Source organism: Chroicocephalus ridibundus, chromosome 1, assembly GCF_963924245.1.
Source record: "Chroicocephalus ridibundus chromosome 1, bChrRid1.1, whole genome shotgun sequence".
Lineage (NCBI taxonomy): Eukaryota > Metazoa > Chordata > Aves > Charadriiformes > Laridae > Chroicocephalus > Chroicocephalus ridibundus.
The window spans coordinates 60688003-60713900 of NC_086284.1; the positions used below are offsets into that span (position 1 = coordinate 60688003).

A 25898-nucleotide genomic window follows, 5' to 3' on the forward strand; every position below is an offset into this window, starting at 1 on the left:
ACCAGATCAGGCTCAAGGCCAATGCTTTTATCATAGTTCTCCCAGGCAAAACACAACCAAGTGTCACACTGCACAGCACATGGCAAAATTCAAATACAGCCTTTAACAAGCTCTCAAATTCAACGTACAGCAAAAAAAAAAAGGAGCATGGCTATGATCAGATAAACCAGTGCCAAGAACAAGTAAATCAACATTGTCACCAGCAACTGTTAAACAGATAAAATAATTATAAGTTCCCTCTAACATGCTGTGGTCAAATTTGTTATCTCAAACCCTTCAAGCCCCACATTGGGCGCCAAAAGGGACTGTTGTGGTATAACTTCACACAGTTGCTTGCTGACTCCCCCACAGTGGGACAGTGAAGAGAATCAGCAGAGTAAAAGTGAAGAAACTTGTGGGCTGAATTAAAGATGGTTTAATAGATAATAAAAAGAAGGAAAAAAAAAAGAAAACAAAGGAAAACAAATCCAAGCAAAAATGATGAAAAAAAATCCCAACTACTTACCACCAGCCAACCAATGTCCAGCGAGTCCCTGAGCAACTCTTGCCCCGGCAAACTTTTTCCACAGTTTTTATTGCTGAGGACCATGCCATATGGTCTGGAATGTCCCCCTGGTCAGTTGGGGTCCTGGCTGCATCCCCTCCCAGCTCCTTGTGCATCCCCAGCCTGCTCAGTGCTAGGGCGGTGTGCGGAGCAGCAAAGGCCTTGATGCTGTGCTCAGCAATAGCTAAACCATCCCTGTGTTATCAACTCTGTTTTCAGGACAAATCCAAAACATGGCCTATAGGAGCTACTGTGAAGAAAATTAACTCCCTCCCAGGCAAAAACCAGTACAGAGCCTAAGTCTTCATAAATAAAATAACCCACATTAGATACTTCATTTGGATGTTGCGGAAGTGACAGCAGAAAAGGGAGACTGGTACAGAATGAATTATTCAGGAGGTAAGACCCAACAATTATAATCTTAGCACATCTAAACCCAAAACAATATATTAGAGGGTGTGTTCTCTCATATAAATGCATCATGGAAGATTATGAACAAAATTCCTGTAGACTTAGAGCTGAACACGTGCTAATCACTAATACTACCCTATGTAAATCTATGTCAACCTTTTGTCAACTACATTTCTCTATTTTTCATAGGCCAACTTTCAGCAAGTAATCAAAAGTTACACATATGTTTATATTTATATATATAAATATACATAGATACACATTCAGTTATGAATACATACTACGTTTATAGGTTGACTAGCAGATACAACTCCGTCAAATTGAGGTCTTGGTGCAGAAGATGTTGTACAACTGTAGGAAACTGTCAGTTCTGCTCCCAGGGCAAAGGGGAAATTAGAACAAGTCGGGTAACTACAGGAAGCCACCTTGATGTACACAATCTCTGTTAATATATTGACACAGACATCTTCCTGAATGGCAAAACAACTCCACAGGATATTTTCTCCTAACAATGAAATACCTTTTGAGACTAACTACAAGTGATATGTAAGCGAGTACTCCTATACCCACTTGCATAAACCAACAAGAAAGTGAAAGCATATAGGGCAGAGGGGGAGAAAGGGAACTGTCTCTTATCACAGCATTATGGATTCACTGCCTAGAAGTATTTATCTGGGTACTGGCATGTGATGGAAAGTTTTGAAGACTTCTTAATATCAACTGTACTGGTGAGTAAAAACCTTTAGTTACTGTAACACGCTACTTGCGTCAAACGCGATGGATCCAAAACTGATCTCTTAACTAATAACCTAAATTCCCTTTATCAACAAGGCACATGAAATACACCCTAGAAGTGTCTGCATCTCATCTTATATCTCATACTTAAGCTGCAAAAAGCCATTTTTTTGGATCAAGCTTTCATCTTTACCCAGTCTCAGGGACAAATCTAAAATAAAAACCAGAGCACACAATGAGAAAAGTAACTACTTTTTTCCTTTTAATATAGATGTAGTACAGAATGTTTAATTACAGCAGGACAGTGGTTCCAGTTAAATAAAATTAAAAACCTTTATTTTCCCCAAATATAAAATTACTAAATTAATGTCTTAAAAGAATAAGAATATGGAAAAAGCTTTAAATTATACCACCATTTACCACAGTAACCATGATCACCAATTACATACTCCATTGCTTTGGCAAAAAAGTTTTTTTCTTTTAATAACTGCATATAAACCTAACATAGCAAAGACTGTATACATCTTTATATTGCATTTATTTATATACAGGAATAAATGAACTGTAAAGTCTGCATATACTTGGAATGAGCAAATTTTCACAATAAACTGAAAGAAGAAGGATAAGAGCTGGCATGGATATTAAAAAATGCTTAGAAATGTAATACATTTATGTACAGACTGTATGGACTGTATTAACAAACAATATGTACAGAACAATTTACTACTATTGATATTTTAGTGTAACTCAGTGTTCATTAATACAGACCTTTGGTTGTATTTAGTTGTTTAATAAGATCTAAGCTCACATACCTCCAAAATGCAACAAGGTATAAAATAAAGCACAACAATTTGCCAAATGGTACAAAAACTACTATTGTCAGTTCCATTAAACCCAAAAAACTAGTGTCTTTGTCTAGCCCCAAAATAGTTCTTGTACTTGGAATCAATCTCTATGTGCCATACACAAAAAGAACACCTGAATGTTACATATCTGCAAAATTACATCCCACAACACTTTTTTTTTTTGTAATGTGCAATTCATTTTAATAATACTTTCTAACGAACAAGAGAAATTAACTTCAACTTTATAATTTTCCAACACGCACCTCTGCAATGACATTGTGAATACTTTTAAATGTTACCAGCAAGATTAAAAAATATATGTGCGCTCCCTTACTCTAAAAGACTATTACCAGTAACTGCTATTTGCTAAGTGTGCCGAGACATTCGTATGAATTATGCAGCTTGCACGTGCCCAACATTTAGCTTCAAAATCATCCTGAGTTTGCACACAACGAAGCAAATCCACATACTTTAAAAAAAAAAAAAAAAAACGAACATACTTTCCTTTACAAAACAATCATGCAACTGAAGAAGAACTGGGCATCCCATGAACTGTTGTGCTTGTCGGAGTTCCGCTTATGGCATTGAAGATGTGTAGCGAATTAGGCATAACACTGGCCTTTTCTTCAACTGGAGTAATCTTAAAACGGAAAACATGTATTTACCAAAATGTTACAAAATGACACAAGCATTTAGAAAAGAGTTAACCAATTTCATAACCTGCTGCCTTGCAACTCCACTTTTTAGTACTCTCTCAATTGCCCCAAAGTTCTTCAGAGGGATGGTTACTCTTTTCAGCCATCCGCTATGAGATTTAGGAGGGCAGTAGTTATTTGTCCAACATCAGTTCTCCTAATTTAGGTTATTACACTGTTCTCCCTACAGGAAGCTTGAATAGATTCTCTCTTTTCTCTTGTTAACTTTCAAAAGGAATTTCACAAGGACAACAGACTTGCTTTTTGCACCACCACCTCCCCCCAGCTTTTTTTCCTGACTTAAATGTATTTTTTGAGCATTTTTATCATAAGCTATCGAAACACCAAAAACACTTCATTCTTAACGGCTATGAATTTACTGATGCTAAGATTAGAAATACTGTAAAAGAAGGAATTATATGAAGATTAGACAAATTAAGAGCAGAAATAAAGAAAACTAATTACCATCCCATCTGATCATATTGGCAAGCAGCAGAGGAGAAAAAAGAAAAATCTGTTAAGATTCTTTTTCTATATTTTTCATAACACAATTTTTGCAATTGTTTAAAATCCACACTATTATAAGACAGCTAATAGTTTTTTTTCAATGACATTACAATAAACATTGTGAGAAGCTCTTTTGCCAAATACAGCAATAGGCAGACACACAAAGGTGACATTTTTAAAGACTTCAGTGAAGAGTATCATGATTCTAAGCCTTCAGGGGAATGGCCAATCTAATTTTTTTTTTTTAAAAAAAAATCAACCCAAAATAGCATATTTTACTTACTTACAACTAATTATATAAAAAGAACACAGTGGTAAGCTAACAGTACACATTACTGCAGTCAGCGCCATACTTTCATATCTGTTCACACTATCTTACCGGCACCAGTTGTTTGCCCCTCCTTCTCTTTGTTTACTTTTAGACAATGTGATTTAGTCCTGAAGTTTCAGGCATTACATGTTTTTTCTTACCATCAGTCTTTGGAAACTCACACACCTGAGCATCTTTTAAAACACACATACCCTGCATTGAGTTCAAAGTATTCTTTCTTGTGTAGAAACTGTCATGATATCCTTTTACTTTTTCCTATGCCAGGGGAATATTAATCTTTCATTTATTATCCTTATCACTAAATTATTTGACCAAAACAGTTTCCTCTCTTTTCTGAAGGGGTCTTCTGTACCTCTGTCTAATTCTCACAGATACCTTGTTCATCTTAATTAGCTGTCCAATCAGTTATCCTCCTTTCTAAAACCCTCCACTGCTTTCCGCTTTTCAATACACCACATCAAAACACAATCAAACTGTCCCATTTCTGTCAGCTAAGCAATCTCTTTTCCTGTTCCATGGATCTTTCAAAACTGTTTTTCTCTACACGCCTGTCTGGAAGATACTGTTTTTCATTAAAAAACAACACCACATGGATTCTGACAAAATGCTATCACTCCCTACAAACATTGTTTCACAATATTCTGTCATTCGTGGTTAAAAAAAAATAGTTTTGTGGTAAGCTTTTCCCTGTGATAGTATAACAAAAGAATAAGAGAATGAAAATAAAGCCTGTACACTCGCTGTATTCTCGTACTTCACCATAATTATACCATAGCACAGAGCTACTCATAGCACGGTACCTGAGCAAACTACATCAGGAAATAATGGAGAGCAAGAAAGTGTGCAAAGTGAACTTTAGCCATTTGACACATTTTTGAAAAGAAAAAAAATCACCATAGAAGTTTTGGATACCATATAAGCAAGGGTAGAATAAAGGTAAATCTTTCTTAGATAAGCCTATGACTATCTTTTTTGAGCAAGTATTTATTGGATAGAGTAATTTAGAGATGTCAAAAAATAGTAAATGGATAAAGTCACTGTACATGTAAAGGATGCAATCCTGAAAAAGAGCTGGAAGATTAACAGAGTGTTTAAATGTCAGCTAGACTGAATGCCTCAGGTAGGTCTCAAGTTTGATTTTTTTTGATAATTTGATTTCTGATAAAGCCTGCAGCATGGACAAGAGAAATTCATAGCTCCTCTTGTATCAACTGGTTATCCAGACTAGGATGCATTAGCCCTAGATTAAAAAAAGTTGCTATTATGGTCATACGTCTCAGACATGTGTGCTTGTAAGGTAAAATATTATCAGAACACACAGGTATCAGAAATACAAGTCTTGAGGGATACGAACTATGAGCCACTCTACGGCTCTGGGAAAAGAGCATACAAATAACAGTGGATGAAAGAAAAGGAACCTGAAGTAGTGATGAATAAAAATGCCAAGAAGGCAGGGATCAAGCGTGAATCTTCAGCCCTTCCTGCCCTCCTGGAAATAACATCCTTGCCTCTGAAGTCAGGAGACATTTCTACCATGGATCCCAGGTGCAAGGTCCTACATCTCAATCCACAAGAGTTTTTCCATATCTACAGTTTGTCTGTAGTGGATTCTCCTCAAGAAAATTACAGCTATGTTTTGAATGCTAATATGTATAATTTAATTTCAGCACATACTTGTTCATGCATTATTTCAGAAAGCTCTTTTGCCATTTCTCTGTAGTTGGCCTTCATTTCTTCTTGATATTCCAACTGATCTTCCTTTATAAGTCGTTCATTTACACCCAGAGCATGACCACAAGCTTCAACAAATTGCCTGATTTAAATAAAACAATAAAAAAAAATAATCTCAATCAGGAACACAAAATCCAAAAGATTAATTCAAAATGACAACTTAAAGTATGTTTTTAATGCTTTTTAATGCATCAAAAGTTTTTTAAAAAAATTCTTGCAATATCAAATCTTGGAAAAAAAGACAATTTTTTTTTTTTTTTTTTTTTTTTTTCAAAAAAACATACCTAAAAACTTCCTTTAGTAGCTTTACTTTATTATCTGGATATCTTTTGGTGTTTGTATCATCTAAGAAAGCTCTTGCATATGCTAACGGACCAGCATTAACCTAAAAAGAAAAGGAATCATGAAAGAGTCAATTCTCTGACATACTGTCTTAGCAATAACAGGTATTAGAGGTGTCTGTCTGATTTGCTTTTCTTAAGAGAATGCATTGATTTCAAAGAAGTTGGACTTATGAAATAAGAAAACTGCTGGAGTAGGAACATAAGAGCAGGAGAGGTCTCGACAGCATTCTATGAATCTGTCCTGGCACAAAGAAAACACTTTGATGATGAGGCAAAGTAACTGCTGATATTGCTAATCTGTCATCTCTGTTTATGAAATTAGGGTGGGAAAATGAGCTAAATCTACTATTGTTTGGTCTGCTCATCTATTGAAGACCCTCTTCCAAGCTGAAAATTATGCAATAATTAGCAGAAATTTAACTGTGCTATTATGGCAGCTACAGGAAAAGTGGATTCAACTATTTCTGACTCATCCCTATTGTTCTTTTGTATTAACAGTAAGAGCCCCTCCCTTCTCATCCCAAATGCTAGCTTGACAACTTCCTGATTTTGGAACCTTGGTGGTTTGTTGCGTTGTTTTTTTCTTCCCTTTTCTCTTCAACATGACAACAGTTCATTTCAGAGGACTGTGTTTACCATTCCCTTGATTTGAATCAGTTAAAAATAATAGAGCAGCACTTCTGTCATTGCGTTCTTAAGTCCCTTACGATAAAGATTTGTATATGCTACAACTGCTTTATGTACCCTATTTTGGTGAATCTGATGGTTTCTTTATACATTTAGTTCTTGTTTGCCTTAGGCAAAACAAAATGTTGCACAGTGAGATTTTCTACTATTACCCTTCTCCTATATTTTGGCACTCCCTCTTCATCTCCATAGGGATCTTACCAAAATACAAGAGCAATAATGACCATGTTGAACATAATGTAAGCAGACCTATATCTAGGCAAAACAGGTTAATTCCTCCTCATATGGGAAGTCACTATTTTATGGTAGTTTCAGCTTTACTCCAAAACCTGGTGGGACTCAGATCAGATTCCAGAGGTGAACCTTAATTCTTTCCTCTAACTGTCCATGATCAATGTTTATATGAAATAACTGCAAACAGTGAGCGTATTTCTAATTTAGGACATTCTTGAATATACGGAATAGAAACTAATGATGAAATGCTACTTATATTTTTTTTTTTCAGGGACAGAAGCAAGTGGAATAGCTGAATGGCAAAGTGTATTGGTCTTACCTGAACACTGACACTTCCTTGTAGCTTCAGCTGCAATTTGATCATATCTACTTCAGCTGAAGAGCAAAGCTGCCTAAGTTCTGCAACTTTTTTACTCATTTCATCAATGGCTACTTCAATTGGGTTTAAATCAGTATGGTGCTGGTACATTACTGGAATGCGCTTTTTCACATATGGGAAACAATGTATAGCTATGGACAGAAATAAGTTTAATATAGTTAGAAACAGGTTTTTGAATAAGGTGTGTTTTGATAGAATTTTATGCTAAAATCTCATTTTGATGTAATTAGGTGCCCAACTTAATAACATATGTAATCAGAAATACTACCAAATGTACAGGAAAACAAAATATTGAAAATGCAAATATGCATAGCTTTACATGTATTATAGCAAAGAAAGATCATTGTCATTACCGCAACTAACAATAACCAAGAAATAAACCATTGGAACTTAATTCATACGAGAACTGTAAAATGAATTCTTATCACCCACATACCTCAAAGAGGAGAAGAATCAAAAATAGCAAAGCTGTATTTGCTATTTCCTCAAAAGTATTAGCTACGGACAGCTGACATAGAAGTCATTTATGTTGTTTTTACCACTATACTAACACAGTGATACAGAAGCTCACATTTAACAGAGACAAAACACAAAATAGTCTTTTTTCCAAGAACACGGAAAGCTAGCCTCCAGATTCACAATTCTTGAAGCTTAAGGAAAAAGAAGAAGAAACCAATATGGAAACCTATACTTGGTTAAATATATGAAAAGTTTTTTAGCTGATAGCTATAAAGGATTTTAAGGAAGTGAAATGGAAAAATCCATACAGAACAGAATTAGACCATTTGAATTAATACTTCCAGTCAAAGCGCAACCTATTATTTCACAAATTCAGAATTACATGTTATACAGAAACATTGCCAAACACACCATAACTTTTAATTATCTCCCTTAAAAGCATAATAAAATGTTTTGCACCAAAGAGCTAAATATTTTTAAAGTTTGAGCCTATGGGGAGATAGATGGGCATTCTCCCTCTCTTTTCTAAAGCTAAGAAATGAGAAACTAAAGTGCAGTGATTAGATCAAAGTCACAATGGAAGAGAGGTTGGAAATCAAACAAGAACCTGCCCTTCAGGCTCTTTTGGAGCTTTTAGCCAGAAGAACCAACACTGCATTTGATAGGTCCAAAGACTGAAAGAATGCTGAAAGACCCCATACCCAAACCAGCAAGCATAACACCACTGTTCTTCGATGTTTTATAGCTAAGAGAGGTAAACACAGGGAAGGGGAAGGGTAAAGGGAGAGACAAAGACACTCCATTATTAAAAAAAACCCAAACAAACCAAAACAAAAGAACAAAATCAACCATCCACACCCCCGCCAACACACAAACAACAACAACAAAAAAGGCAGCTAGAACATAGTAAAATATAAGATTTACTCTTTTTCCGGTATTTAGGGGTTATGGAACCACACAATGATAGATGTATTCTCAGATGGTCATTTATAAGTGTGTTGGCATATCACGTTTTTCAGTATTACTTTCAAGTATGTACTCAGTTTAAAAGACTGTTTTGTCTAATAATATTTTGATATACTTTTCAATCCTTGTCACCTCCAACAGCAATGTGTGAAACTTTCTAAAGAACTTTTTTTTCCTGACAAAATATACAACATATAGAAAAACCTAGTATCAAGAATTAAGAATAAAAAACAAAACAAGAGTAGTTTTCTTTTAAAGGAAATTTCCATCCAGTCAGTACCTGTCAAAATAGTCCGTCGCTTACACTGTTCTTCTACTCCTCCTTGTCTTTTACCAGCTTGAGTAAAAGGCATCTCAAACATAAACCGACGAATGTTATGAGTCCTTTCAAAATCCGTTTTTCTTTCTTGCAATTCTTTTTCTTCAAAGTATGGAATGACATGTGTAACTTGAATATATGCATATTTTGAATCTAAATCCTTAGGATTTACCTTAAAAACATGATAAAAAAACCCCAAACAGCTACATTGTGAATAAAGTGGATTTAACTGTAGTCACACAACTTCCAGAAATTAAATTTGTTCTCAACCTGTTAATTACTGAAAACACAGGAAATGTTAATGCTTGTCTGCATTCCGTTTCTAACTATTCGGAAGACAACACAGCTAGATGCAATACAACATGTTGTGGTTTTGTTAGTTTGTTTTTTAAAATTGATATTTGCTATATGCAGAACTGCAAACAAAAAATGTAATAAAGAGTTTTACCCATGCTTAACACTGGAAGGCACAGAAACAAACACTTGTACTCCATGACAGCTGATACAACAATAGATTGGAGACCAAAAAAAATCCATTGATATAAAAATATCTAATAATTACAAATAAAATCCTACATGGTAAATGCTTCAGATATCACCTTCAGAAGGCACTTCTCCCAATCTGTCTGTCTCAACTCTGACACCCTAGGAGGGTCCCAAACCATACACCGGTGAGAGAAGGGCAAATTGAAGGTTTCACTATTCAGTTATTTTCTTTCTAGAATGGGATGAGTAAGAAAGAGCCTCATGGACTGGCAGATCTTTAATTTGGTAAAAGTGGCAACTAGTCTCCAGCACCAATAGACATGGCCTCCTAAGTCTTTGCCCAACAGGGTTCCTAAATGGACCAAGGATTTTTATTTTTTGTAAATTCCCCCAACCACAGGATAAAGAGGGCACCCTAAACCTGTGCATCTTTCTAAAAGTTGTTGCCTATCATTTTAGTCCCACATCAAATACTCATGTTATCTCTGCCTGTCTCTGAGCAATTTCACTTCTATAAACTAAGTGGGAAAAACAATGCAAGTACACACATGAAATCACCAGGGAAGTCCTGGAGCAAACTGGGAACAGAGCTAAGGTCTCCCTGCTGTTATCCATTTTTATTGGAATGTGCTGCTTGATTAATTAATTTATTTTTTTTAAATCTGGTGGGTTTTTTTTAAGATTATTGGACTGGAACTTAAGTGGTAATTTATGTACTCATTCTAGTACAACTGATAGAAAATGTTCCCTACAAATGCTGACAAATGTATGCATTTTAATTAATTGTAAAGTATTCAGGAGAGTACACTGGGAGAGATGTGAAAAAAATGAGATTACAAAATAAATCTCTTGCTTTCCATGGCATGAAATCTAGCCCTTGCCTAAGTCGTCCTCTCCTTTTAACATTCCAACATTGACAAGGCCACCATTCTGAGTGCTGCATTTCTCAGTCTGAGAAGCACAGAACTTTGTGATCTTACTGGCAGAATGAAGGAACAGAAGAGATAGGAAATTATAATACGAGAAAATCACCATGAAATTTGAAGCCAAACAAAAGTTAAAAATTGGCTGAGGAAAGGAATGCAGAGAGGCATCTTGTGCAGTATGTGTTCTTCTCAGCCTACAGGATACCGTAGCTCTTTTCAGTTCACCAGTTTTGGAGCCTTCAATTACAAAGGAAAGCATTTCCTATGACAAATCTAGACTTCATCAGATGACTTTGTATGAACATTTTTTTCTACAGTTTAAGCATTCATAAAATTGAGAAGGCTCAAGAGACATAGGCAAAGGATAACAGGAACAACTGATACAGAATTAAAATGTTATTTACATGTGGTACTCGTCTCAGAAGAGGGGTCTGTTTTTTATTTCAGAAGAAAGTTTGTACTCTGATCTGGAGGTGCAGGAAAGGGAAAAATTCCAAAGAACGTCTGCATGAACTGGCAAGAAATATAGCTGAAGATAACAAAGGGCTATGATCATAATCCAAATTTGTTCTAAGATACAACTATTATTTTGCGAGGTAACATTACGAAAGTTAAGCTCTTTTGGTTGTTTGTAAAAGTAAACTTAATAGTAGAGGATATTTCTCCCATGCCCTTCAAACGAGCAGAGCTTTTAGACGTAAATGTTTTTGTACCAAATGAGTAAAGGACAGCAATCCCACAGTATTTCAAGTGGATTGACGGAAGTAATACATTAGAATTTTTTAGAGAGAACAAAAGTCATACTTTGCCAGAATCCTGAATCATTTTGACATTTTCAGATCCAAATTTGTCAGAATAGAGTTTTTGGAGTCTTTGGGAAATTTCTGAAAGAGGCGTGAGTTTAGGCTCTTTATAGATATATTCCTTTCCGTCTTCATCCTCAAAGAATCCCTGTTAAAAAAAAGTAATCATAATCTTGGAAAAAACCCATAGGGCAATGATTAAGATGAACATAATGTGTGTGGCTCAAAGCAAATATAAACATTTAACATTAGGATTCAAGCAAATGTAAATAAAGAGAAATTAAAATCTAAGTAAAAAAGGTTTCCTAAGAGAATTTAAAAAAAAAAAAATCAGAAAAATGTAATTGACTACAGAATGAGTGAAAGATAATGGAAACATACAGTTAAAATTTTAAAGGTTTGTTGTAATTTTATGGCGTGCCAAGCCTTTGAGATAACTTTTTTTCACTTTTATTTAAAAGTGAACTTTCAGCACTGTTTCACTTGCCAAAACAGTAATTTTGATACCCAACAGAACCATCTGATTCACAAGTGAGTATATTGTCAATGGTTTACATAGAAATAATCTGAAAAATTTCTTTATGTACTAATAAAAAATTAATTCTGGAAAATGAAATTTTATTTAAAGATCGTAATTTTATGGTGTACTACATTGGCATATACTTCTTTATTTTTATTGCATAAAGCATTTGTTTTAAACCTGTAACTAACAGCAGCATAGAGTACATGGAAAGTGAAACAGGTCATTGGTTTAAAACAAGCCATGTCTGAGTTCATGTTTGAAACCAGAAAATAAATATTTTTGTCATAAACGAAACAGACAAAATAGAAAAGCACAACATATCATGTATAAACACAGGCTAGATTGACAAAAATACCCACATCAAACTACGGTGAAATGCAGTAGTTTTTACTGCATTGCTTGCTTTGTAAGCAGTTACCGTAATTACCTCAACATCTGTTTCACTGTCTGTAAACTGGTATTGCTATAAAGTTATAAAAGACAACAGAATACATGTAAAGTTATACTGCTCAGAGTATTTTACAATTCTCCATGCTCAGCTGAACAATTAGCAACTGGGCTATGCACGTAGACAGTGTATTACTTGACACTGCGTGATACCGTACTGATACATATGCATTCTAGACATGTAGTAGAGGATGTGAAGCTGTCCGATACACAGCCAGAACTTTTGTTTGAAGCATGCAATACTGATGCGTAGAAAAGAGTGACTTGTTCTCTAAATGGAACTTAATGTTAAGTTTTTTAATTGCAATGGCTATTAATGCATACCATTCTAAGAAGCAGCCTTGCAAACCACACTGTAGCACTACAGACATTAAGTCAATACATTGCTAAGAACTGACATTACAGGAAACTTACCGCTGCCTTAAGGTAGTAAATAAAAGAAGAAAAAGAAAAAAAAGCAAAAAATTTACTGAGGAAAATAAGGAAGAAATGTATTGGAATTGATAAGTGTTTTAAACTAAATTATTGATGGTGTTTAATTATTCCTTACAGACCATATTTCTTGTGCTTTTTATGTCATGGTATCAACACAGATGATGAAATAGTATACCTTGTAAAATGAGTTTTTCTTACTGCATAGAGCAGACAAATGAAAGTTAAATAATACTCACCTGTCCAAAGAACGCTACCCTGAAATAAGTTCCCAGCAGTCTCTTGCCTGTATGCATAACTTCCGTTACTTTACTGTATGCTCGATGAAGAGTGTCATATAAATGAGCAAGCCTCTAAAAATAAAAGAAAACAATCACGGGGTAAAAAGAATAATGTAGAACTTTCCTATCTTAAAGCAACAATTAATGACGTCCTTGTAGTTAATAACTAAATATATTGTTTTATTGAACACTAGTAATAGGTTTAGCACTTGTACTAGAATGACAATATGGAAGATATAATTTTTAATTATTTGTATTTAATTAAAGAAAAACATTTTTAATTATTTAAAAATAAAATTTCAACACATTGGTATTTCACTTACAATTGTAATACTGTTATTCTGTGAGGTGCAATGTGTCATGCAGTTAAGACTAAAAAAAATTAGGATTTTTTTTCTTGCTCAAATTTACTTATGATGAATTTAGTACCTCAAAATCTCTCCGTTTTTCATAAATGGGAATTATAAGTTTATATATGTCAGCAATGAGTTCATAGCGTTCTGCCTTCCAGAGTCCATCAGCACACTGCTCCAACAATTCCATCAGCACATCCTAGATTTGGATACACATTTGAAAAAGCAAAACAATTCAGTAGCCATGAAAAGCACGGCAAATAATTATACTAAATGAATTCTTCCCAATGAAAAGGGAGATCCTCCCTCAAATCAAAATTATCTACACAGAGTAATTTAAATTATTGTGGCAATCAAAAATTGCTAAGAGGAAACAAAACATAACAGAATGGTCTGAGTGTACACATGTACCTTTTGGATTTACCGGGAACATCGTTTTTCTTTTAGATGCTCCTGACCTCTTAAGTCCACAAATGACACCTATGTGAGAACCCAAACTTGTCTTACCTTGTAAAATGTTTTTTCAAAGTGTTGGGTTTTTTTGGTTTTGCACAAAGAACATTATTTTTAAAAGGCAGCTATACGAATACTTCCTTGTAATGGTTCTGAAGGAAACTATCAAATAAATTACATCAACAATAAAACAAAAAGATAAAATACCAAAATCCGTACTCAGAATAATTATCAAGGTATAACACTGGAATTTGGTACACTTGGCCCAGAGTGAAAAGATATATAACAACAGTTACAGAAGCTGAGAGATCCTGAAGGGTCAAAACAGAGTCACAAGCAAGAAAACACCTTTGCTTTGTTGGATTTGATCCTAATACTCCGGTAGCAAAAAGATAGTTATTTAAGGTTATACATGAACCACGTTTACCTGTATGTTAGAATGGAAGCATACATTTTGCATTAGTTACATCATAAAGTCCCTTCCTTCAGTTTGTCATAATTATTTACTTTCCATGCATTTAATTTCTTCTACTTCAATACGTGTAACAAAACTAAGATAACGTTATTACTTTGCTCTACTTTTCATAAATTTAAAATCACCTGGCTGACTACATTAACTCAGTTATAACAAACAATTTTACAGGTATTATGGAACAGCTTATAGCTCCTGTGACAAAGCTGTCATATACTTGGTCACAGCTTGAGTGTGACAGAACCACAGTGAAGAAGCCCATTCACATCCACATACCCTAACAGATCTCAGACCTCCTCAAACATGTCTGGAGCCCCAAGAACCTCCACGAGAATCCAAGTCTGAGACTAAGAGGTTTCAGAAGAGATGACATGTCTACTTCTTGAGACTTTCTGGTACCACTCTTACATTGCAGTGTGAAGCCAGAAGCCGGAAATAACTCCTTTTATTCTTAGAAGGGATCCAATGCTACTCTATTCCCTTCCTCCCTTTGGTAGAGCACTAAGACAGCATAGAGACATCACTAAGAAAAGCCAACTTTAATACTGAGAGCAAAAAAGAGACTGAAAAATTCTACACTTGTCCATGTGCTGCAATGGTCCCTAAAACATCTCCTGACTCCCCAGTATCTCCATCTCACAACCAGGTGGTGAGAACTGAAAGACCAGTGTCAGAGCTGGACCACGAGGGCTGCCACAAACAGGTCTTATGACGAGAGTCTTAACTCAGACACCAGAGGGCATCCAAATGCAGTAAAGCAGTAAAATTTTGTTTGCACACAGGAAAAAAAAAATAGAGCAAAAGCTTCATGCAGGAGAGCTGACAGGAGGGAAGAAAAGAACACAGTCTTTCTGGGACACGTCTCAGTGCCTATCCATCCTCATGGGAAGAGGTTTTTTTTTTTTTCAACATATCCATAAGAGTTCTTGTAATCTGCAAGAACGGCCTCTTATTCTTTTACTGTGCACCTCTTAGAAGGGACTGGCACTTTCCCTAACCCCTAACCCAGTGTCTGGACTTTTTCCAGTTTGTTGATATCTCCCTTGATTTTGCGGGGGGCAGCACTGGACACAAAATTACTGATTGGGCACCACAGATGTCAAGCAGGAGGGGAAAACCCACTTCCCTCCACTTCTTGACTCTATGCTCTTTCTAATACAGCCCAGCATGCAGTTGGCCTTCGTTGCCACAAGGCTACGCTGCTGATGCCCATCCAGCCTCTTGTCCAGCATAACTCTCAGGTCTTTCTGCAGAGCTGCTGCCCAGCCAGTCCATCCCCAGCCTGTACTGAGACATCAGATGATTTTTTCGCTGATGCAAGGCTTTGCACTTGTCCTTGTAAAACTTTTGAGAGGCTTCGGTGTTCCTTCGGTTCGAGGTCCCTCTAAATGGCAGCCCTACTCTGCTAAAGAAGATGTTCACCACCAGCCTTTATCACCAAATTTAAAGTATCTTGTATGTTTGGGTAAGTACCTATTTCTGTTTTTCATAAAGTGCTTTAATATACCGAATTACACCGTGTGTTGATCACTTACAAAAGCTGTAATATCCTCTGAGCTGTGAAGCTCTTTCATTTACCAATCTGCAAGTTAGAATAATTGCTCTCATGTAAAGTCATAGCTAACGAGACCAGAAGAAAACACATAGGAAGGTAGAGACTGATGTAGTGTCTGTGGTGGAGCTGTATTCTGGCAGAGTTTATTTTGGAAAAAAAACAACAAGTCTGAATGAAATTGTTTCCAACCTTAATCTGCATGGAATCTGGCACTTGCCACAGGCCTGTTAGCCACAGCTCAGATCTCTCTCAGATGGATTGCTTACAGCAAAGTCCAGCATGGAAAGGATAGCAGGTTCCAGGCTTTTACCTTCCTATTTCTGATACTCAGAAGATTTCTAGTTCTGCAAGGAGAACTTGACTTGTACTGCTGAATAAGCTGTCTGAGTAAACAACTGTTTTAATAAAACACACACAGTAAGTATTTGGGGAGGAAAAAAAAAAAAAAAAGAAAACAACAACATTTTGATTTTTCAATTGGCTAGTTTAGGATATGTGACAGAATAACCCTGGCCTGAGAGAGAATTATTTTAAAATGAGAATTAAACTGAGAATTTTAAAAATCTCAACTTTTTAAGAAAGAAACTACATAAAGTCTTAAGACAAATTTCACTTAATTAGGAAGACTTTATATAAGTTGGAGAATATTTTGCCCTTTTAGAAACATGGAGGGATCCCCCTGAGCTTCCATACTTGTAATTACTCTTTGGAGATTTAACTCTAAATTAAGTAGCATCCAGGGAAATCCCAACTTTTAAGAAAGAAATTCCACATGAGTCATTACCATGTATAGGAATAATTCCCATCAAAGCATCATTTTGCTCAGTAAAGTACAGATTGAAAGATATGTTTCTGCGTTTCTGATTTCTGTACCCAACTGATCTGTCATATGATTTTTTTTTCTTAGAATAATATAGATTTGCTTACATAAGAACATACTGAAGAAACACTCCATATATGAATACGTTCCTATTCACAAAGCAACTAGACTACCTGTTTTGAAGTACTTCTGTGAAATACTAATCATCTTAATTTCTCCATGATTTTTGCCTACTAAAAACCTAACAGATCTTCCCTATTATTACTCTTCCTGGGGTGAACTATATGAAGTTATCTGAAAAATAGTAATTTTTTTCAATATTTAATCAGCTAGAGTACTACATGGTTAAGTTTAAAAAGGGTTGCATGCAGGGGAAAAAATGAAATTTGGCAAGGTTTGGTCCTTTTGGAAGCTCCACAGGCTTATAATTTCACTCTTGGCTTACTTCTGTTCCATGGAAACACTGAGAGATGGAAATAAATTTGCGTAGGGTTCAATGACCCAGAAAAAGCAGTATATCTTTTTGCAGCAACTGACTAATGAGAAAATTAATAAAGACATTCCAATTTAAAAAATACAAAAGAATTTAGCTCTGACAAACGGTTTGTCAGGTAGACACTGTCAAGAATTTCTAACAATTAAGTTTCCATCATCAGTAGTCACTAGAAACCCAACTCTTGGCTTCCTAAGAGCAGCTTACGTTTTGCTTTGAGTAATATGCTAAATTCCATGCTGGATCAGGAGAATCAGTGATTTAAAGAATATAGCACATAAATTCAAAAAAAAGCAATCTCCTACTGTGTGTCTTTGGAAAGAAAAAGCACTATTATTTCTCATTTCAAGTAATTCCAACTCCTGCCTTGCCAGAAAAAGGCAAGTCAACAATGTTTGTCTTAAAACTCTAGAGCAAAGCAGTACCAGAACTTATGAGTAAAACACAGGTACCCTAGGCCTAAACCCAGGCTTAGACCATTAAATCTTTCATCTGTTCCTCCTAAATCTGTTAGTATAGCCACAATTTGTACATTCAAATAATTTTGTCATACACCTTCGCCATCTACAAACTAAAACACACACACAAAAAATATTTTGTTGTACAATTATACTTACACACCAGGGATTTTTCCAACACAGCTACTGCAAGTAGTGGTCTGTGCCTCCCTCCCCCACCTATATTGGCAAATACATAGTGTAGACGTAGCTCTTCGTGAGCAAGATTATTCATAATCTTGTCACATAGACTTCTCAATAGTAAAATTTACTGTGGAACCAGCACAGAAGGATCAGTGAAAACACGAGGAGTGAAACTTAAGCCAGAAAAAGACAACATTGACGCAAGTTTGGTGTCAGTAAAACCACTTTCATTGTTATGGCACATTTGCTTAGGGAAACTGTAATTTTCATGATTGTTGGTATAGTAGCAACCTAAATCAAAGCCAGTTTAAAAAAAAAAAACCCCAAACCAATCAAATCTTGTTAACTCTAATAAATAAGCCACATTTGTGTTCATCCTGTCAACTAGCTTAAAAATCCATTTTGCTTACTTTTATTCCAATAGTAGTGTTGAGTTGATTTGCTAGCACTTTATTTAAAATATATGTATATAGTAAATTTTCTAAAGCTGGAACAGCTCACATATTTTTTTCTTTCAGTTTTAGGATAAGAGTAGCAGCTAAGAAAACAATTATAATATCCCTCCTATTAGTCAACCTCCAGATTGAAACACAAAACTTGGAAAAACAAACAGCACTTCAATGTGCATCAATTCTAACACTTTTGTGTTTACTTACTTCATTGAAGTGAACATCTTGCATTCCAACATCCTCCATCATTGAAGCCTCTTCATCTATATTAGGTGTGATTACTCTGAAAGCAGTACAACCTTGCCTAAACATCCCTGTCATTGAAAAAGAAAAGCAGACAAATTTACTTTTCTCCACCAGGATAAGATTAGGCCATTTTGTGATGCTGGATTAGGCAGAGGCCATATTTAAATATACCTTCCACCAAATTAATAAATAAAAAAAAAAATCCAGCCTCCCACTACATGATTAAAATACTAGACCTCACATTACCTCACATTATCTAAGAATAAATAGATTTTAAAAAATCACAAGTGTTAATATCTGGACTTTTACCTACCAAAATAAGTAGCGTCTGAATCCTCGTATTTTATCTTAAACATGTGTCTAATCTACCCCATCCTAAGTCTAAGGTAATCAAGGTAGCTTTTACAGTATTTAATTAAATTGGTGTGAAGCCATGCTGTAACTGTGTGCACAAACAGGCGTATCAGCTTCCCCAGTCTGAACAATACGAATGGACTGACATCAGCCATACAAAATGATCAAAGGATGGCAAACCAGATTATTCAGCTGTAGATATAGAAAGTCAGTCTACAAACAAGAAAAAACCCCAGCAAACTAACTTCCTGTACTCAAATAAGTATTTAGCAAAAATGGGTTTTCGAATGTTCTAACATGAAACCCACCTCTTTTACCCATTCTAGTTAGATTTTTTTTTTATTAGATCAAATTGCTGAATTAAGAACTTGGGATTTTTGGCCAAAAAATGTATTAAAGCCCCAAGAGCAATTAGTAAATACTACAGAAGCACAAGGACTTGCGCATATTTATTTCACAGCTCATTCCTACAAAGATTCTTTCTGCTCAGGTGGGATTCTGATCACCAGAGGTTTTATCGAATGATTGCCTCAAATGCATGGTTTTGTTTTGTTCCTGGATATATTGCTGAGAGGAAATAACTTCTATATGACAGAAGACAAAAATAGCAGATCAAACAAAGGAATCACAAATTGATACAGATTATCACTAGTTATCAGTTAGTTGTTATCAGACTTCCAAGACGGCATAGTAACTTCAACAAGCAACTTAGTTCCAGATTTGGTCTCAGAGAAGCTTCTGAAATCATTGGGGCAGAGGGGAGAGCCTATACACTACATGAGTATCTGGCAAGAGGCAGGAAAGGACCAGAGAAAAGGCATCTTGTAGATCCACGACTTTGCTTCATTTTGAACAGTCATGAAAAGGCAAAGCTAAAAAGCTGCGAACATGAATTCTTCTCCTACAAAACCAAAACACTAGCTCAACATCATAACCAGTCTGAACAGAATTCCGAAATTTTCTTCTAGAGATCTATTTTTCTTAATAAAAGCCACATAATCTTTTATTTTCTCAAATCTCTGACCGAGAACTCTTCTGATCCTATAGATGAAAGACAGTTTTCTACTTCATCTCTAGGGTCATCAGAAATCTGCTTTTAGAGACAGCTGCTAGCACAGAACAAGACAGGTGAAACATTCTGAGCACAGTTATCACTGATTCAGCATCTGAAAAACCATACAAATTTATTTTGACTTCTCTGGCAATGCCAGGTTTCCCTATATGCAGTGAAAGACTTTGTCGAACAAGAATATTCACTGGTAAATTTGCTTTAGAAAGGGCCTGACTTCAGCTGTTAGCAGCTCTGGTGTAAAGTTATAATTTTTGCTTTCTTAAAAATGGTGATTTACCTTCAACTGAAATGCTGCCCCTTAGATGTGCAAGTATACTCTTAAATATATGAGAATGCTATCCGATTAGGTCAGAATTTTGTCCTTGGTGAACACTGAAACGCCTACCACTTCCTCAGGGAAACTATTGCTTTTCCTAAACTATAATGAAAAAATATAAACATTAAAGTAAGATTTCAAAATCATACCTTTTCGTGTGAGATATTCTGCAACCAGTGCTGCTACGTGGACATAGCACATTGCCGCCTAAAACAGAAACAGTAACAATCTTATAAATCACTACTACAATGGAACTACTAAAAGCAAGGTATATAAGAAGAGCCCTAGCCTGAGACAATTTCTTTGGTTTCCTTCTTGTCGCTTTGCAGATGTCCTATGACTGGTGTAAGAATTCTCCACCTCATTTATGCAAAACAATAACCATGCCAGAGCACTCACTCCTTTACGAGAGCACTGAGTAGCACAGACAGCAGTGCACAATCTGAGAGTGACCACAGATCACAAATTACAAGGTAGGAATGCCGTGCTATAATAAAACCAGACAAATCTCTGTTTGGAATGTATTTTAAGTGTTATGTGAAACAAAAGAGCTATTAATTATTCTACCTAACATTTGATGGTTCTTCTGCTAACCTGTTTTTGTTTGCCTTTTGGCTCCAGACCAAGAAAAATGTAGGAAAAAAAACCCTGGTGACAGATCATCTAAAAGCATCAAAAGAAAAAGAGAAGAGATCAGACCTACTAATGGAATTTGAAGGAATATGGTGAGTGTAGTATGGAAAACAGGAGAAGAGTAGTCTTCAATTAATTGAGATGTTTTATGAAGTTGACACTGCGTGCTTTTCTCCACAGAAAGGACAAAAAAATATTTAAGATTCTTCTTTTACTAAGTAAAAAAGGTTTAGGCTCACAGCAAAGTGTTATTCTAACTGTAATTCTCAACTGAACAGTTTACACGTGGAGGTTGCAGAATCTCAGACACTGAAGGTGAAAGAAAAAGGCAAGCATCTGTCAGAAATTCTCTCTAATTCATACTTTGTATAGGGTTGGGCTTGGTGATTTACAGAGGTCCTCACCTAGTCGTACAAAGATTCCAAGTTTTTAAACAAAAAATTAAAAAACAGACCTGAAAAGGACCGAAAGATCTTGTCTTCTGAGAGAGCTGAAGTTGTTTCCTTCGACATACAAGCTACTAACAGAGTACTGTATAAGCCTTCCGTGTTGCTACCATACAGAAGCAAAGAATTCTAGTACTAAGACGTAAGAGAGCAGCTACTATTTCGTGGAGATATTTACATGCTTACATGATGCTAAGTTTAACAGACACATTTATGAAATTCAGTGATGTCATGTAACGTGATTTACCTTCAGATGGAACAAACATCCAGAAAGAGACAAAATTCATTCTGTATGCTGATAAAATATTTACATCATCAAGACATATAAAAATCCCCACTCCCAACTCTCCTTTTTGCTAGAATTAAATATTTTAACAGCACAGTGGAATCAGATAGCTTTCTTTTTTCAAGCAAAAAATGGTGATTTGTCAATTTTAAGAACATTAGGTGTTTGTTTTTTTTTTTTAAGCAGTCTGGAATAGAAACAAGCTAATTCTGTAAAGGCAACTGGAGAGGAATTCAAGGAGTGGCTGTGTTTTAGCAACAGATAACAAAGATATTTTTAAGTAGGAGGTCTGTGTCTTCCATAGTTTGCAATGAGCATTCCTGGCTTAGTAGCTCGTCAGCTACAGTAGTTAAACATATTCCTTACGTTACTAATCAGAAATTATTTACAGATGTACTTGGGTAGCACAAAAACTTATCAATCATTGAAACTAATCTACTAACAACTCAAAATTTATTAAAAATGCTTATTACATTACTTGCTAACAACTACGTATAGTACATTCAATTTCAAGAAAGATAAGCTTAAGCTTATTACAAAGCTAAAACTAGTTTGATTTTTTTCCTCTTACCTCTGAAAGATCTCCATTTTTAACATGGATCCTTGCCATGCTGTCTAACCACGTCTTCCTTAGTTCAGGTGTACTTGCATAAGACTTGGCCAAACTGTACTGGAGGTCTACAAGCATTTCTGGATCATTCTCATGCTCCTTCATCTGAGCTGTAGCCATCAGTACTGTACGAATCCGTTTTGTTAAATCCTTAACATCAGAAGGGAATGTAGTGTGCTAGAACATGGAAAAGTTAGGTTAACTACCTTTTTCTATTCTTTGCATAATAAAAGGTTGAAACACAATTGCATAAGATGCTATGAATGAGTTTTCAAGCACCTTTCTATAGTACGGAAAGAAGAATAAAAACAGACCTTTATAATCCTGTCATTATTGGCACAATTATTGATGATGGAAAGAGACTGCTGAAATCTAGTTCCTCCAATTCCAACAACATCAGCAATTAACTGGCTTACTGAAATAATAACCTTGACAGAAACAAATGTCTTGTTAGTGCATATTTCATGAAATACCCTTGAGATGTACCTATGAAGCAATTACAAAGGAAGATTTGTTCTTTTTAATTGAAAGATTATTCCCATAAGTAAAATGATATTTGATTATTTTTTTTTTTCCAAAGTTACTTGTAGAGTAACATAGGCAAGAAAAAACAGGCTTGTGTAAATTTAATGCATACACATTGCTAGGTGACTAGTGACTCTCTGCTAAGTAAGCTTAGCCCAGAGGTCAGTAAAGTAGTAAACTATTGTTCCCAGCTTTGTCAAAACACACAATTTTCCATGTATTTGTTTTATTTTAGACTTCTACATGCTTGTTGCTGCATTTTCTTCTTCAGACGCAACAGGGTATGCCATTTAACAATCAAAATAACATCTACAAAACAGAACATTTCTACTGACATAATTTTCTACGAAACACAGGGCCATCCAATTGTTTCTAAGTATTTCCTTGTACTGAACATACTTTTACTGACATCATCTTACTCTTAGAATAGTACCAACCTTGCTTGAACCCAAAATAATTTCATTTATGCCTTTATCTGACAGGGCTTTGCACACTGGTATGCAACTGTGCATCTACAAATAGAATATTTAAAAAACAAAAAATAAAGAAAGTATACTAACTTGCAGATGTGTCCTAACAAAAGACTTCTTCCCTGTGTAATCAAAATTATTTCTCATTAAGAAGTACAGTAACTGTGAAGCTTCAGTACGAATTGAACTCAGTTTGGAATTACAATACTTCAGAATTTCATAGCAGAGTGCAGAACACATATCAGCTCTACCTTCATAAAATGTAGAAGGAAACTGAGGAAAAAATAGAAAAGAAAGAAGTTATTCATTAAAACTAGCTTAAGTTCTTGATAAAATAAGCATGTAAAGAAAAATACAAATATATTAATACTCCCAAATTGTGGAAAAAAAAAATGGTTATAGTAGTTAATGACACAAAATGATTTTAGAGCAATTTAAAGGACAGGTATTCCACATTGTTGGGATCAGATCGGTTTGAATTTGGGATTTTAGTTCTTAAGTTTTTACATAAGTGTATTAACTAAAGAACTGGGTAAGTACTTGAAGACTAGTTGTTTTTAAACCTCTTACCTTAAAAATAAGTGCCCTTAAAGCTATGAAGACATTTTTCAATGCTGTTTCAGACTGATTCTTTTGAAGGAAGCAGAGGTACACATCGAATACTTTCTTCATCAGTGGATTATGCCCATGATCAGTCAGTAGTTGATTCTTGAAATTGATAGTGAGAATTTAGGATTATTATACTGAGATACATTTATACTATTCTAAGAATATACACAGATCATCCAAAAGCCGCAAATTAAAAAAAAAAATAAATCTGCATAGTATTAACACAATGTTTAATAATACTAATTGAATTTTAATTAGATATTTCTAATACTTCATTAACCTTGCTTATAAAGAAAGTTTTGGCTTCTGAGTAGACTTATAGAACACAATTGTTTTTAACAGCTGTTAATTAAAGCAGTTACTATTAACAGTCCTTTGGAGGCACACTCAAAGTATTAACACAGTTCGGTTACACTGGCTTTAGCAGCTGAGACGGGAATTTTCTCATAGCAATACCTCCTACTACTATCTTCTCAAAAAAATCTCCCCCAAAACCAAACTCCCACCTACTCACCATCTTTCTTTACTGTCCTAGAACTAAAACTGAAAGGGCTCTTAAGGACAAAGACAATAGTTACTTTTCAGAGTTTTACCTCCATCAATATTCTCATTCTAAGGCATGCAATACACAGGGTTACTCTTGATTTCTGTATCACCAACAGCTGCCTTCTATCCAGACTTTTTAAAAAAAAAAAAATCTGGTCTTCATCAGTTTCTCTAGCACGGGTACTAGCTGTGCATCTACTTTTAACAGCTCGTATTGCTTCTGTTTTGCTCTGGGGACCTGTTTTCTCCCTTTGCCCACTGAGCGTATGCACTAGGTTCCTATGGGATCCTAGGACAAAACCATGAGGTTTCTCCCCTTCCAAAACACCAAAATAGTTTAATCAACTCGGGCACTGCTCAGTCCAGTCCAGGGAGTCCAGAACTAAGAGGACCATGTTCAGTATTGCTCCCTCTGACTCCACTGGCCCTCTGACATGATTCTACTAAGTCTTGCACCTCTGCAACTCCCCTCTGCACGCTCTACTCTTCTTTGTCATTACTATATACAGGTATCCAAGGGGCATGCTGCAAGGCAGCTCCATCACTATCTCAAGTTTTAAGGTAATATTAACTCAAAGAATCTAGTTCAACAATTTTTTTTAAAAAGATTCTTGAGGCCCAGTATAGACCTGGGGGTCTTGTAGCATGCCTTAAGCTCTCTCAAACATGGAAGAGACATTTAACTGCAGATGTCTCCTTTGCTATTTATGGAGACAGAAGAAATTCTGCAGGCTAAAGAATTTCAGCACAGCCCTAGGCATTTTGAATGTTCCTCAATACTAAAAAAATTGAAGGAGGCAGTCCTCCCATTAAAAGCGATTCTGATAATGTGACTTGCAGACCAGAAGAACTCAGTGTGGTTTCAAGCTTTGTAGATGCATAGATACAAATGCTTGCAGGAGACCAAAGGTCTCCAAATGCTATGCAGTAAAGCCGCAGGCGGGGGCCATTTGAGAGGAAGCTAAACATAAATGGTTGGATATAATCTAATCAGACTATTTGGTCATAGGAAAAAGTTTTATCTCTTGGAAGAGTATACAGATCTCTGTAGATGACCCAAACCTAAACACCTAACTGCAAGTTCTAAAAGATGGTAAGGCTTACTACTTCCACATTTATAGAAAAACAATGAAAAGCTGTCTTACAAACCCTATCCTTTTGAGGAAATTGATATAATATCCTTTCTTCAGATGTCCCAAGATCATAGATAGGTAGTTCACTAAAACCACCTAGAATAGTAGGAATTCACACAGGATCAGTTAAAATTCTACCAAGAAGCAGACATTACTTGTGATTTGCCTGCTGTAATAGATAACACAGATCTGGATCCCCACTGCTGAAAGATGACCTCGAGGGAAAAAGGTTGTCTGCCTTCTATATAACATGCTAATTGTTCCCAAAAGAAGCAGATTGGTATTACTAATCCTGTGGCCTTTTATGATGTAGTGACTGCATCAGTGGACA

The 25898-nt window shown here is 35.5% G+C and overlaps 1 protein-coding gene across 20 annotated transcripts in view; it reads right to left on the reverse strand.

The window, feature by feature from the left end:
* Positions 1 to 1931: 1931 nt before the first annotated feature.
* The window catches only part of DOCK9 (dedicator of cytokinesis 9), a 128579-nt gene continuing 104612 nt past the window's right edge, over positions 1932 to 25898 (reverse strand). For 15 of the 20 annotated variants that reach the window (XM_063336762.1, XM_063336868.1, XM_063336851.1 and 12 more), the window contains 14 exons: positions 23850 to 23987; positions 23370 to 23552; positions 22599 to 22712; positions 22246 to 22461; positions 20459 to 20516; positions 18529 to 18635; positions 13515 to 13637; positions 13044 to 13157; positions 11404 to 11550; positions 9149 to 9359; positions 7384 to 7574; positions 6084 to 6184; positions 5743 to 5881; positions 1932 to 3175 (listed from right to left, as the gene is read on the reverse strand). In XM_063336762.1, the coding sequence (XP_063192832.1) occupies positions 3053 to 3175; positions 5743 to 5881; positions 6084 to 6184; positions 7384 to 7574; positions 9149 to 9359; positions 11404 to 11550; positions 13044 to 13157; positions 13515 to 13637; positions 18529 to 18635; positions 20459 to 20516; positions 22246 to 22461; positions 22599 to 22712; positions 23370 to 23552; positions 23850 to 23987 (1965 nt within the window). In that variant the 3' untranslated portion in view covers positions 1932 to 3052. Of the gene's footprint in view, positions 3176 to 5742; positions 5882 to 6083; positions 6185 to 7383; positions 7575 to 9148; positions 9360 to 11403; positions 11551 to 12352; positions 12793 to 13043; positions 13158 to 13514; positions 13638 to 18528; positions 18636 to 20458; positions 20517 to 22245; positions 22462 to 22598; positions 22713 to 23369; positions 23553 to 23849; positions 23988 to 25898 lie in introns of those variants that run through there. The other 5 variants (XM_063336898.1, XM_063336904.1, XM_063336891.1 and 2 more) reach the window with 3 other exon arrangements.